Below are 12,090 nucleotides of genomic sequence, written 5' to 3'. Positions count from 1 at the left end.
TCCATGTATAAGTGGACCCACACAGCTCAAACCCATGTTTTTCAAGGGTCAATTGTATATGTATCTTCTTTACCCTAGAACTTGATCTTCCAAACACAGGCTTGGAGTCTTTACACTAGATTTATGTAAAAGGTTAATGGTTAAAGGTTAGAGGTTCTCAGAGGGTTGCGAACAGTTTGTTGCCTTTTATTAGTGTACTGTCATCTTGCTTTATCAGAAAAGACCCTTTACAGTGGCTCCTGACCAGAAGGTAAAGGAGGCAAAAATGTTCTAGATTCTTAACTAGAATGTCATGTTCCTTGGTCAGGTGCAACATTGGCTTTCTAAGTGCAAAGATCACAACCTTCCCTTCATTTATGTCTCTTCCAGTTTCTAGTGTAAAGGCAGGCCTAGAATATGTGCTCACTAATGCTTTCTGAGCTACTTAGATGTTATCTCTTAGTGCCTTATATGTCTCAGCATTCCTGAAATACAGCTTGAATGTCACTTTCCTCTTCAAAAGCCTTCCCTTCTTAGAGCAATTCCCAACACTCCCAAGAACCTCAATAAAAAAAAAACTTCCCCTTCCCTCCAAGCTTCCCTGGCACACAAAGGACACTCAATAGATACTGGGTGAATGAATGGAGGTGTATTACATTCTATCTTGTATTATAGTTATTTGTATATATCATTTCCCCTTCAAATTATAGTCTCCTTAAGAGCAAAGACTTTATCTTGAGTTTGTTCCACTTCTTTGGAGTTCTTAAGCCACATGGATAATACGTGTTTGTCAGATTAAAGTGTCCATGCAATTACACCAAGTATGTGTTAGAATAAAGAAAATAGTTCAGTGAGCATCAGGTACCTTGGAGGATTTCTCCTTTGATGTGCTGGAGATTCCTGTTATAGTTGCAGAGTTGGATGGAGAATTCTTTCTATACTATTGTGATCATGGTGAATATGGTTTTTGTCTGTAATGACATTGTAGCAGCCTGTGTTGGTGCCCCAGGAAATATGGTTGGGCTGGACTTCCATGTGCAACTCTTTGTCTGGTGGCTTTATGTGATGCGGGCCGGAAGTGCCTGAGGATTAATATTTCCTAACAGCATCTGCAGTGACAATGCTTGGGAAACTCAGGTGTGTGTTCTACATTGGCTTCTAGAATTCACCTCCGGACTGAGTCCCAGTTACACGCATGGATAACTTGCTTGGTTTCACAACCTTACTATCTGCCTTCCCTTCCTTGTTCTCGCTTTCTTTTGTATCACCTCTCAAACTCTTTGTACTTGAATTCTCCCAGAGTTGGCTCCTGGGGGGAACCCAAACAAAGACAAATAGCAACATTAATAAGAAACATCTTTGGCTTATTTTCTACATGTAAGGTAGAGTGTTAGGTGAGAAGGTTGATTTTGTCAAACATCCTCAGTTAAGCCTTCATCTTAAAATAATCTTATCTCTACTCTGTTTTGCTTTCACTCTGGACTCCTAGAGACCACAGTGGTTCAGAGTTAAGACAGAATTTCTAGAATGTCTATAACGAATTAACGAAGTTATAGATCATTCTCTGCTTCCTGACATTATTTCACCTATTGCCATGGCACATTTTTTAGCTGGTAAGTGTTAGGGTAAACAGTCCACATCTCATATCATCTGGGTTCCTTGTAGACACAGTTTGTTTTCCATGGAGTTGATTCTCTCTGCATTTGAACTGTTTCTTTCCCACTTATTTCGTACAAAACCAACTATTAACAATACTAGACTACGGGTAACGCAGATGTTGGGGGCCAAATGCCTATGACTTAGTGGCTTTTCTCCAGCAGTGTTACCTACTAAGGCATTCTTTTTAACTGAGCCATAGTCCCACCTGACTTCTGCTGAGAAGGGGGAGGTATCATAGTTAGCAATGTTAATGCTACTTTCAGGAAAGTAGCCACTATCTGCTTTGTCCCTTCAGCTCTCACATGAAACTACAAAGCACCTTGGGAAGAGATAGCTGGCTGAGGGAAAGAGGTTTTAAGAAAACTCAGCATTCTAGAGTGGATTAGGCTACCCAACTCATTTCCCACACCTTGGAACTGGCATTTGACTTAGTCTTTTACAACTTATTTTTTTCCTGACTTGTTTTTTTCCCAATAAAGGCTACTTCAGCTACAAATGGACATGGCTGTGACTTTCTGGCTACTGCCATGCTTTTCAGCAGACATGGAGGTCACTGAAAGAATGCCTGGAGGAGGGAAAAACCCAGGACTCCTAGGCCAGGCATTGGCCTCTCCTCAGGCCTCAGACTCCTGGGAAAGGAGGAAATGCAATCAAGGAAGGGAAAGGGAAGTATGTTACCAAGTCAACTAATGAACAATGGACTCATAATGGCAATATTGAAACAATTTTTTTTTCATTTGAGCCAGACTGAAATACAGAGAAGTCTATGAACATAGGAAACACAAAGTTAAGAGGAGTTTGAACACACAGTTGATAATGTCATTCTTCTGTGACCTTCCACAGAGGGCTAGAAAGTCAATAGGTGGAGTTTAAATGGGATCTTAATCAATAAAATACTAGAGTGGCTTTTCAGCCGCTTTCTCACTGTAGTAACTTAATTAAGCCATGAAAAGAACTGAACACGTCACCCAGTTTTCATCTGCCTTTGTCTTTGAGGAAGAGACTCTATATTGTTTGAGTTGACTGTGTACATTCATTCCAATTCTTTTATTGTTTGGATTGCTCAACAGGTAATCTATATAGAAATATTTAAATAGATGCTGTCTTAATTGTGAGGCAGATCTTTAAACCTGTCAATATTTCCTCCAGATGAGTGGTTTTTAAACCGAGCATCCTGAATCTCCTGGGGTTTTGACAGAAGCGCCTGCAGAGAATGAGGTGGAGGCGAGGCCACCACCAGCTCTATTCCAGACTCCCCCTTTCTTCAACCAAAATAGTGCTTTGAAAGGTTTCCCTACACATTGGCCTTCCTTGTGAAACTTTGTTGGAAGAAACAAACACAAATAAAGTAGGTTATGTCAAGGACAAGTTTGAAAACGACCTTTGTGGATGCCAACTGCTAACTTCTAAACAGTTGACCTGTATCTCATTTCTCAGCACATCCTGGTGGTGGGCCCCAAGTGAGAGCCGGAAGTGTTAGGGAGGACACTGCATTGGGGCACAGGAAATATGGTCCTAGTCTCAATATTGTCCTTCCTTAGCTGCCTCGTCTTTGGTCTGAGAGTTTGGGCTAAGTAGCTAGGTCCCTCATAGACAGGAAAGCCCAGGATTTGAGGCCGCCAGCCAGACCTTCATGAATGGTAACAATAAACAGTCCTATGACAGGTTGGAAGGGACAGGCCGTGGGCACTGCCTCCTCCCATTTTTTTTTTCTTTCAATGCTCAGCTACTCTAATCTTGTCCACTTTTCACTTCTGACTCTGAGGGCAATTTATGAAAAGTGCTTATCTTAGTTAGCCTTCTACAAGTAGGCTTTGAGACAAGGATTTCAGTGCAAGTAACTTATTTGGGAGGCAACCCCAGGAGATAACAGTAGAGGAGTGGAGAAATGAAAAGGGAAGGAAGGAAAGGCGACCTAGTAAAGGGAACATTATCAACCAAGTTACAGTTGTAGGCAACTAGGGTCCAATCCCACTGGGGAACTCTGGGAGAACAAACATCAAAACCATCCTGCATAAGGGGCAAGGGGGATAAGGTACTACTTCCTGAATGAAAACCACTCTTGGGACCATGAAGTCTCAACCCTTGTAGGCTGACTGTAGCTGGGCTGTGGGAAAGTTCTGGAGAGTTGTAGTGGGACTGCTGACTTGTTGGAACCATGAGTGTCAGGGGAATGGGAAGAGCACCTAGTTCTGCTAGCTTGGTATCATCCCACTTCACAGATGAGAATTCTGAAGCTCCAGCAAGTCAAGTCATTTGCCTGAGGTTAACTGGTTTAACAATTAACACTATGCCAGCCTTTCCCTTTAATTACGGCATGTTTGATCTTTCAAGGATAGACAGTAGACATGAATAAAAATAGTCATTATTTTTTAATGACTTCTACCTAGACTAAAGTGAAATGGTGCTGGGAAAATAATTGTTTTTTAAAAATCTACCAGGAAGGGGCTCCTGGGTGGCTCAGTCAGTTAAGCATCTGACTTTGGCTCAAGTCATGATCTCATGGTTCATGAGTTAGAGTCCCACGTCGGGCTCTGTGCTGACAGCTCAGAGTCTGAAGCCTGCTTCGGATTTTGTGTCTCTATCTCTGTCCCTCCTCTGCTCACACTCTATTACTCTCTCTGTCAAAAATAAACAAACATTAAAAACAAATTACCAGGAAAATTAAGTTATGAAGTAAATGGTAAGATTCCAGTGTAAATCTTCACATTTTTAACTGTAATTTTATTTTAATAAAAATATTTATGAAAGAATGATTGAGTCAGAAATGAACATTTGTGCACAGATAGGACTTGCCATATTTTTTCAGTTTTCATCTTCAAAGATTCTAATTTATTATTATTTGAAATAAGTGAAATAAGCCTGTTAGCCAAGAGACAGCAACATTCAGGAATGCCGCTGCCCAATGCTGTGAATCGCACTTCCAGATTAAAAAATGGTTTGAAATAATTTGTTATAAATACCAATTACCACTTTTCATAGTTCAAGTCAGCAAAGGTTTTGTGGCCAACAGTTAATACATGCAACCCTCCTATCACAAATAATTTACTTAATTCTCCCAGTAATTTCTCAGGGATTTTTTTTCAAAAAATGAGAAAACTAGAGGGTGGGATAAGTCAAAGAGGTTAAATGGTTTCCTAAGGTGAGGTAAACAGTGATGATGATTTGTTGATTTCTGACCCAGTTTTAGGGGGATCTGCTGTGTTTATCTGCCCGGTCAGGGAATTTTTGTTCCTTCTTCGGGGAAGCACACCAAGACTGAATTTCAGGGAACAACCTCACTCCTACTGTCAGTCCAAACAAACCATGTGGTATGGGTAGTGGACCCCTCATTGGCTCTAAGGAGAGTCATGTGACCTAAGTCTGTTTAATTATTGCACTCTATTCTCCAGGCCATGATGATCCTAGTTCAGCAGTGGCCTTGGGTGACTTAAGACAGGCTCTGGTTTCTGGTAATTTTGTTGGAAATATGAGTAAAAGTAACTTCAGTATATGAGCTACTGGTGGCCTTCTTGTTACTTTAGGAGAGTGTGCCCACGCTGGTATATTACAGCCAGTAGAGAGAAAATGATTGGAGAGGAAGAAAGACAATTCTTTATGACATCATTGGAGCCCTTTGATGTAGTCATGCCTTGAAGTCATTAACACCTTGTAGTGTGTGAGTCCTGATAGTGTTGTTGTTGTTATTTACTTTTATTTTTTGTAGTGCAAGTGCCTGACTTAAGCTTTGATGGGTTAGGCATCCATTTCAAAAAGACACCCACTTCAAAGACAGCTATCATGAATAAACCAATTGACAGCCACATGGCTAGATAGGGAGCCAGGTCACCTCCCCACACTGACACTCCTTTGATTTAGAAAGTTTGCTTGATTTCAATAACTGGCCATTTAGACCACTTGTCTTTTCCTGATCTTATGTTTTAAATTCACCAGTAAAGAGTGAGCCCATGAAACCCCAGACACCCACCCTCAACCCCTAGAAAAACAGAACCCAGACTTGTGAGTGTGCTTTCTCTATAAGTGATCTCCCTGTGTGGCCCCAAATGCATTGTGTGATTTTCAGGTCTTATAAGTAATAAACATCTATTTTTTTCCCAAATTACCTGATGGTTGTTGCTTACGGGCATCTTGAAATCATAATAAGAACCACAAGTGCTGGTCCTACCACAATATTGGTTATTGATAAGCTGATATCAACACGAAACACAGCCTGACTTTTTGTTCATATGCAACAATAAATTTCTTTCTGGGCTTCAATTTGAGTTAACTTTCTGTCATTTTTCTACTGAAGGAGTTACACGTAATACTATGGTTGCAAGACTCCCAAGTCCAGTGCTACTTCTAGCACATTCTGGGTGCTTCTTGCTATTGACAATAATGATATAATATGGTTCAATTTTAGGAGAGTCTAATGGATACATATATATTTGTGTGTGTGCGTGTGTGTGTGTGTGTGTATACACAATAGTTATTTCTACTGATGTAATCATCAACATAGGTCTATTTAAGGCAAAAATGCTCACTATACCTGAACTTCTATTTGCTTTGCCTAAAGCCAAATCCATTTGCTATTATTTTGAGTTCATTTTAACTATTAAACTATTAACTCAGTGAGTACTGATCAACTACTAAAAGAGATTATATAGCTTCATTTTGATGACTTAATTGCAACAAAGCAGGGAAGCTTTTGTACAGCACACCTTATAAAAATTTAAGAGGAAGAGCTGCTGATAAAAAGGAATGTAGTTAGAAACATCTGGTAATATTATAATCTGATATATTAATTCAATTGCTTAACACATACTCATGAACACCTGCTCTTCACAGAAGGATAAAAATATGAAAAAACTCAACCATTTTCTCTGGGTTTGGTTTTTTTTTAATGAATTTTTGCCTTCTTTTACAGACAGAACAGTTAAATCTAATCTTCAGTCTGTTACCTAAGGCATCATTTTATTCTTTTTCATGCTAATTTTACTCAATGCCTTCCTTCTACAGAGTGTAAGTGATTAAAAAAAAAGAAAAGAAAAGAAAAGAAAAACTCTGGGAGACATTAGTCTTCCAACTGACATTCAGGACCCTTCGGTTTGGAAGAGGCAGGGGTCATTATGTATTTCTGTGTTAAGCATGGGTTAGCATTAAGCATTTTGTGCCAGTGCAAACAACATGGTTAGGAAGAAACATTCCTTGATCTGGGGCCATGGCATTCTTCAAAGTGTGATTTTCAATAGTAAAAATAAATTGAACTCCCTTGAGAACTGTATTTTCTGCAACAAGATTTAAACTTTTTCTTTGTGAAACCCAAATATGTGTACATTTGGCCTTACACTGCACAGAGACCCTGTGATTATTTATAACCAGTATATACATCTGCAGAAACAGAAATTCCAGCATGGAAATGTGGCCCACATGCCAATGACAGCAGGCCCACAAAGCGTCAAAGTCCATCATCCCTTCTGGAGTTTCATTTCACACATCTATGTTTAGTTATCTAACGTACGGTTTAAGCATTTGGGCTTTTGGCCATATTGGAAATTTTTCATTTAATTTTAGATTACCTTCTATGTAAAAATTACGTGAAGTGCATATAAAAACTAAACATTAGCATATGTCAACTTTGTGTAAAGTTTACTTGTTTAACACCTACTTAAAAATAGTTTCTCAATAGCAGAAAATTTATTTATATTATTTATGTATATTGTGGATGCATCTTATTCTTAGCATTTTATAACAAATATAAGCAATATGGAAGTGCTTTTTTCAGATAATTGGAATTGAATCTGTAGGTCAATTTAACTAATGCTTGTGCATATTTGAGGAACCAATCAAAACAAAAGTAGCAGAAAAAATTATAATGTAATACACTGATTTTCTATCTTATTCTACCATATTTATGTTAAGTATACTTAGTAATATAAGCATATTACAATGTACTATCATAATATAGTAATAATTAGTAATTGTAATAATTATATCCTACTAATATAGTACTTATTTTCTTACATGTTTATTAATCAAAATGTATTAACTCGTTGACTGGAAGTTAAAAACTCTGCTCTCTAGAAGAGCATCTTGGTAAGATCTCAGGTAAGTCATTTAACCTCAAAATTTTGGTTTGCTTTTTACAAAATAATAATGTACATTTTGAAAGTCACATAATGAATGAAAGTTAATTTTCTTGCAGATCCTTACCAGTCATCATATTGAAATTAAACAATACTTTCTTAAATTGTACTTTGTTAGATTTTATTTGCAGTTACCTTATAAATAAAGAAGATGCAAAAAAAAAAAAGTTTCTGAAAAACTCCTAGTCAAACATCCAATATTGTGAACAGCAAAACCAAATGTTAAAATTGATTTTCATCTTTGGAAAAAAATAATTAAAACTCTTAGTTATTAGCCAACTGAGGTCTAACTCAACAATTTCTTAGTCTTACAAATAAAGATTTCAAAATCATTATCCTTTTGACAATGAAATAATAGTTAACACAATAAAACACTTTTCTCTAGTCTTTGTTCACATAGAGCTGAAGCAGTAAACAAAAGGACTCTCAAGTTCATTTTCTTACAGGAGTTTTTGGGCTAAGAAATGAAATCCATGATGAATGGATAAAGAAGATGTGAGATATATATATATATATATATACATATATATATATATACACACACACACACACACATACACACACACACACAATGGAGTATTACTTGGCAATCAAAAAGAATGAAATCTTGCCATTTGCAACTACGTGGATGGAACTGGAGGGTATTATGCTAAGTGTAATTAGTCAGCCAGAGAAAGACAAATATCATATGACTTAACTCATTTGAGGACTTTTAGACACAGAACAGATGAACATAAGGGAAGCAAAAGTAATATAAAAACAGAAGGGGGGACAAAACATAAGAGACTGTTAAATATGGAGAACAGGGGCGCCTGGGTGGCTCAGTCGGTTACACATCCGGCTTCAGCTCAGGTCATGATCTCGCGGTCTGTGGGTTCGAGCCCCGCATCGGGCTCTGTGCTGACAGCTCAGAGACTGGAGCCTGTTTCAGATTCTGTGTCTCCCTCTTCCTCTGACCCTCCCCTGTTCATGCTCTCTCTCTCTCAGTCTCAAAAATAAATAAATGTTAAATATGGAGAACAGAGAGTTATTGAAGGGGGTGTGGGAGGCGGGCTGGGCTAAATGGGTAAGGGGCATTAAGGGATCTACTCCTGAAATCATTGTTGCATTATATGCTAACTAACTTGGATGTAAATTTAAAAAAAGAAGAAAGAAAAAAAAAAAAAGAAATGAAATCGATGATTAAAAAAATCACATCAGGGCTGACATGGAGGCTTATAATCCATATCAAAGGAAGTTGTAGAAAAAACCAAAATTGCTATTTTACTTACTTATCTATCTATTTATTTATTTTAAACAGTTTTTTAGGTCTTCTTAATGTTTATTTATTCATTTTGAGAGAGAGAGAGAGCACCCGTGTGAGTAGAGGAGGGGCAGAGAGAGAGAGAATCCTAAGCAGGCTCCATGTTCAGTGTGGAGCCTGACGAGGGGCTTGATTCCATGACCCTAGGATTATGACCTGAGCTGAAATCAAGAGTCAGATACTCAACTGAGTCACCCAGGTGCCCCTATGTGCTGTCGTGATTATGGAATTCATCGCTAGTGTTTCCATAAGACAGCACTAAATAAACTTGCAAATGCTAAGATATATCATCTTAATTTCCATTAGAATCAAAATCAGTTCTTCTAGGATTATAGAGTTTTACAATAATCTGTCACAAATTTTTCTCTTTGAGTCTTTTACTGCCTTCAGGTCATCAGAGGGTGATGGATGGAAGTGTCATATGCAGGCTGAGGCACGGACCATCTGCAGTGTGGTGTGAACAGTGGAGAGAGGGGCAAAGTTTGGTCTCTGAAGTGTCTCACTGGTTTCACGAAAGCTATTTGTTTCTTCTGTGTCACAGGCTAACCATTTTTAGAGGTCTTGTTGGCTTTGTTATAACACTGTGCTAGTTATTTTCGGTGAAGTTCAGATTTCAGAAGGGAACTGTCAAGCTGCCCGGGCAAGAAATCTGCAAGGAGTTACTCTTTGCATAATGATAAGGAGAAATCCCATCTTTGTGGCTCTGGGGACTGAAGGGTGTCAGGAGTAACTAGGTTCATGGGGGTGGGCCTGGCAATGCCGACACACACTGTTAATCACTAGTTTCCATTAACAACCTTACCTTCATGGCAGTGACAGGGATGATGACAACAACAAAGGCAAAGTGCTTGACCAAGAAAATGAACAAACCCCCCCCCCCAAAAAAAAAATTTCATCTGTAAGTTCCCAACTAGTAACATGCAGAATAAAATTAATGATAATAGTTTACTTTTATACTTAATTCATGCATTTTATTTTCATTTCGAGGACTAGTTCCAGAATAAATACAAAGGTTAAAAGACTTTTTAGTCTATTTTTATGATAACCATACTTATTAATGACTCTGAGCTTGCTAGAGCTGTTTCTGTTACTTATGAACTGCCTGCATATTAATATGCAATTAATTTCTTCTTAATAGTTGGTTAATTGTACTTTATTTTCCTCTCTATGGAATATCTAGGCAATGCACAATAACATCAGTAAAAACACACCAGTTTTCTCGGTGAAGATATTTCAGTCCAGGTGAGAATTGGTCTTGGTAGTAAAGAGAAAGCCGAAGGGCCTATTCAGGGACTGTGATGCCACATATAACTGAAAACTCCCAGCAAGTAAATCGTCAGAAACTTATTTTGTCAATTCATTTCTCCAGAGTCAAAAACATAAATTTCTTAAGAACTTCCAGGCAACGTAGAACTATCTTTCTGATCAATTATTAGACTAATAAATTTTGCTATCAACATTGATTAAAACAAATTTTTTTTCATGTTTATTTATTTTTGAGAGAGAGAAAGACAGAGTACAAGTGGGGGAGATACAGACAGAGGGGAAGACACAGAATCCAAAGCAGGCTCCAGGCTCTGAGCTGTCAGCACAGAGCCTGATGAGGGACTCGAACTCACGGATTGTGAGATCATGACCTAAGCCAGAGTTGGATGCTCAACTGACTGAGACACCAGTCATCCCTGATTTTTTTGTTTTTTAGATAAAAGGCCAAATTTTGTATTTCTATAAGTGGAAAAATTCATCAGTAGGGTAAATTAGAATAAGATAAGGGTCTAATGGATTAAAGAGTCTCTGTAGTTTTAAAGATTTAGGAAAAGTTATGGGTCGTTTTACAGAACTTCTAGAAATAAAGCCAAAAAGACAAACTTAAAGATATGGGATTTCTTGTTCAAGAAATATGCATTCAGTCACTAGGTAAATTTAAGATAAAACAAATGACATTTAAGAAAATGTTTTATGTACACATACACATAACCAGACACCGAAGTTTTAAAAAATTCTATCTCTAATTGAACCACTAGTGATTCAAGACAGAAAGGAAAGCAGGCATATAAACATGGGACCTAAATAGTCCTTGTGGATACCTACAAAAGGTGACCCATTGACAATTAGAAACCAGCTTCCCTACAGTGTGGGGCAGACTGACCTTTTTTGGCAAGGCTATCGTTGGGCTCATACTTCTCAATCAGTACTTGGACTTGCTCTTGCTTTAAAGGTGGGTAAAGTATTTCATTTAGCCGAGGATCTCGCTGCTTCAGGTTGATAAAATCCATCATCTGATCAACCGTAAGGTATGGTTTGCTTTTGGCACCACTAAAAGCAATTAAAAACCAAGACATTAGAAAATTTGTCTACAGAGTTTCATTCATATATTTGCATTTAGCTACAGGGAAATAAAACCCTGCCATACCTGGAAAGAGCAAGCTATCTTAAAATCCTATCTTGCCCTAAAAACGTGCTGCTCTGTCACAATTGCTGTATTCTATGGGATGCAAGTATGTTTTGCAATCACTGCCACTAAATCGCAATGGCCTTGAACCATACTGGATTCATAAGAAAATTCTGTTGCTTTTTCATTATAATTTAAGCTTAAGAGTTTTCTCCTTCTAAAGGGATTTTAAGGCAATTTTTAAAAAATAAAACATATTGCAAGTATGTTTTGCAATCACTGCCACTAAATCACAATGGCCTTGAACCACACTGGATTCATAAGAAAATTCACAGAAGGAAAACATTGCATCTTGTGCTTAAGGATGCACCACTTTCAACTGAACATAGAGGTATGGGTGTTTTGTTTTTTTTTATTATGATGCTAAATGTATGGTTTAGTCATCAAATTCCCATATCCCATTTAATTGTTTAGAGATGTATGTATTACTCATTACTAACAAAAAAAAAGGTAAACAATCTGGGTACATTTTTCTTGTCAAAAGTTTTGTTTCAGCAAAAGTCTATAAATCTTCAACATAGTACGATTCAAACTCCCTTTTCAATCCTGTTGACAAACCCACAGCAAGTTCA

The 12,090-nt window shown here is 37.8% G+C and overlaps 1 protein-coding gene across 3 annotated transcripts in view; it reads right to left on the bottom strand.

Moving 5' to 3' along the window:
- Positions 1-12,090, bottom strand: part of PLCB1 (phospholipase C beta 1) — a 696,728-nt gene that overhangs the window by 193,435 nt on the left and 491,203 nt on the right. For all 3 annotated transcript variants that reach the window (XM_019462545.2, XM_019462546.2, XM_019462547.2), the window contains exon 9: positions 11,216-11,382. In XM_019462545.2, coding sequence (XP_019318090.1) covers positions 11,216-11,382 — 167 coding nt within the window. The remainder of the gene's footprint in view (positions 1-11,215; positions 11,383-12,090) is intronic.

Source organism: Panthera pardus, unplaced genomic scaffold, assembly GCF_024362965.1.
Source record: "Panthera pardus isolate Hobbes unplaced genomic scaffold, ASM2436296v1 HiC_scaffold_25, whole genome shotgun sequence".
NCBI lineage: Eukaryota > Metazoa > Chordata > Mammalia > Carnivora > Felidae > Panthera > Panthera pardus.
Note: the sequence above shows the minus strand (reverse complement) of the source record. Positions and strands in the feature narration are given on the sequence as shown.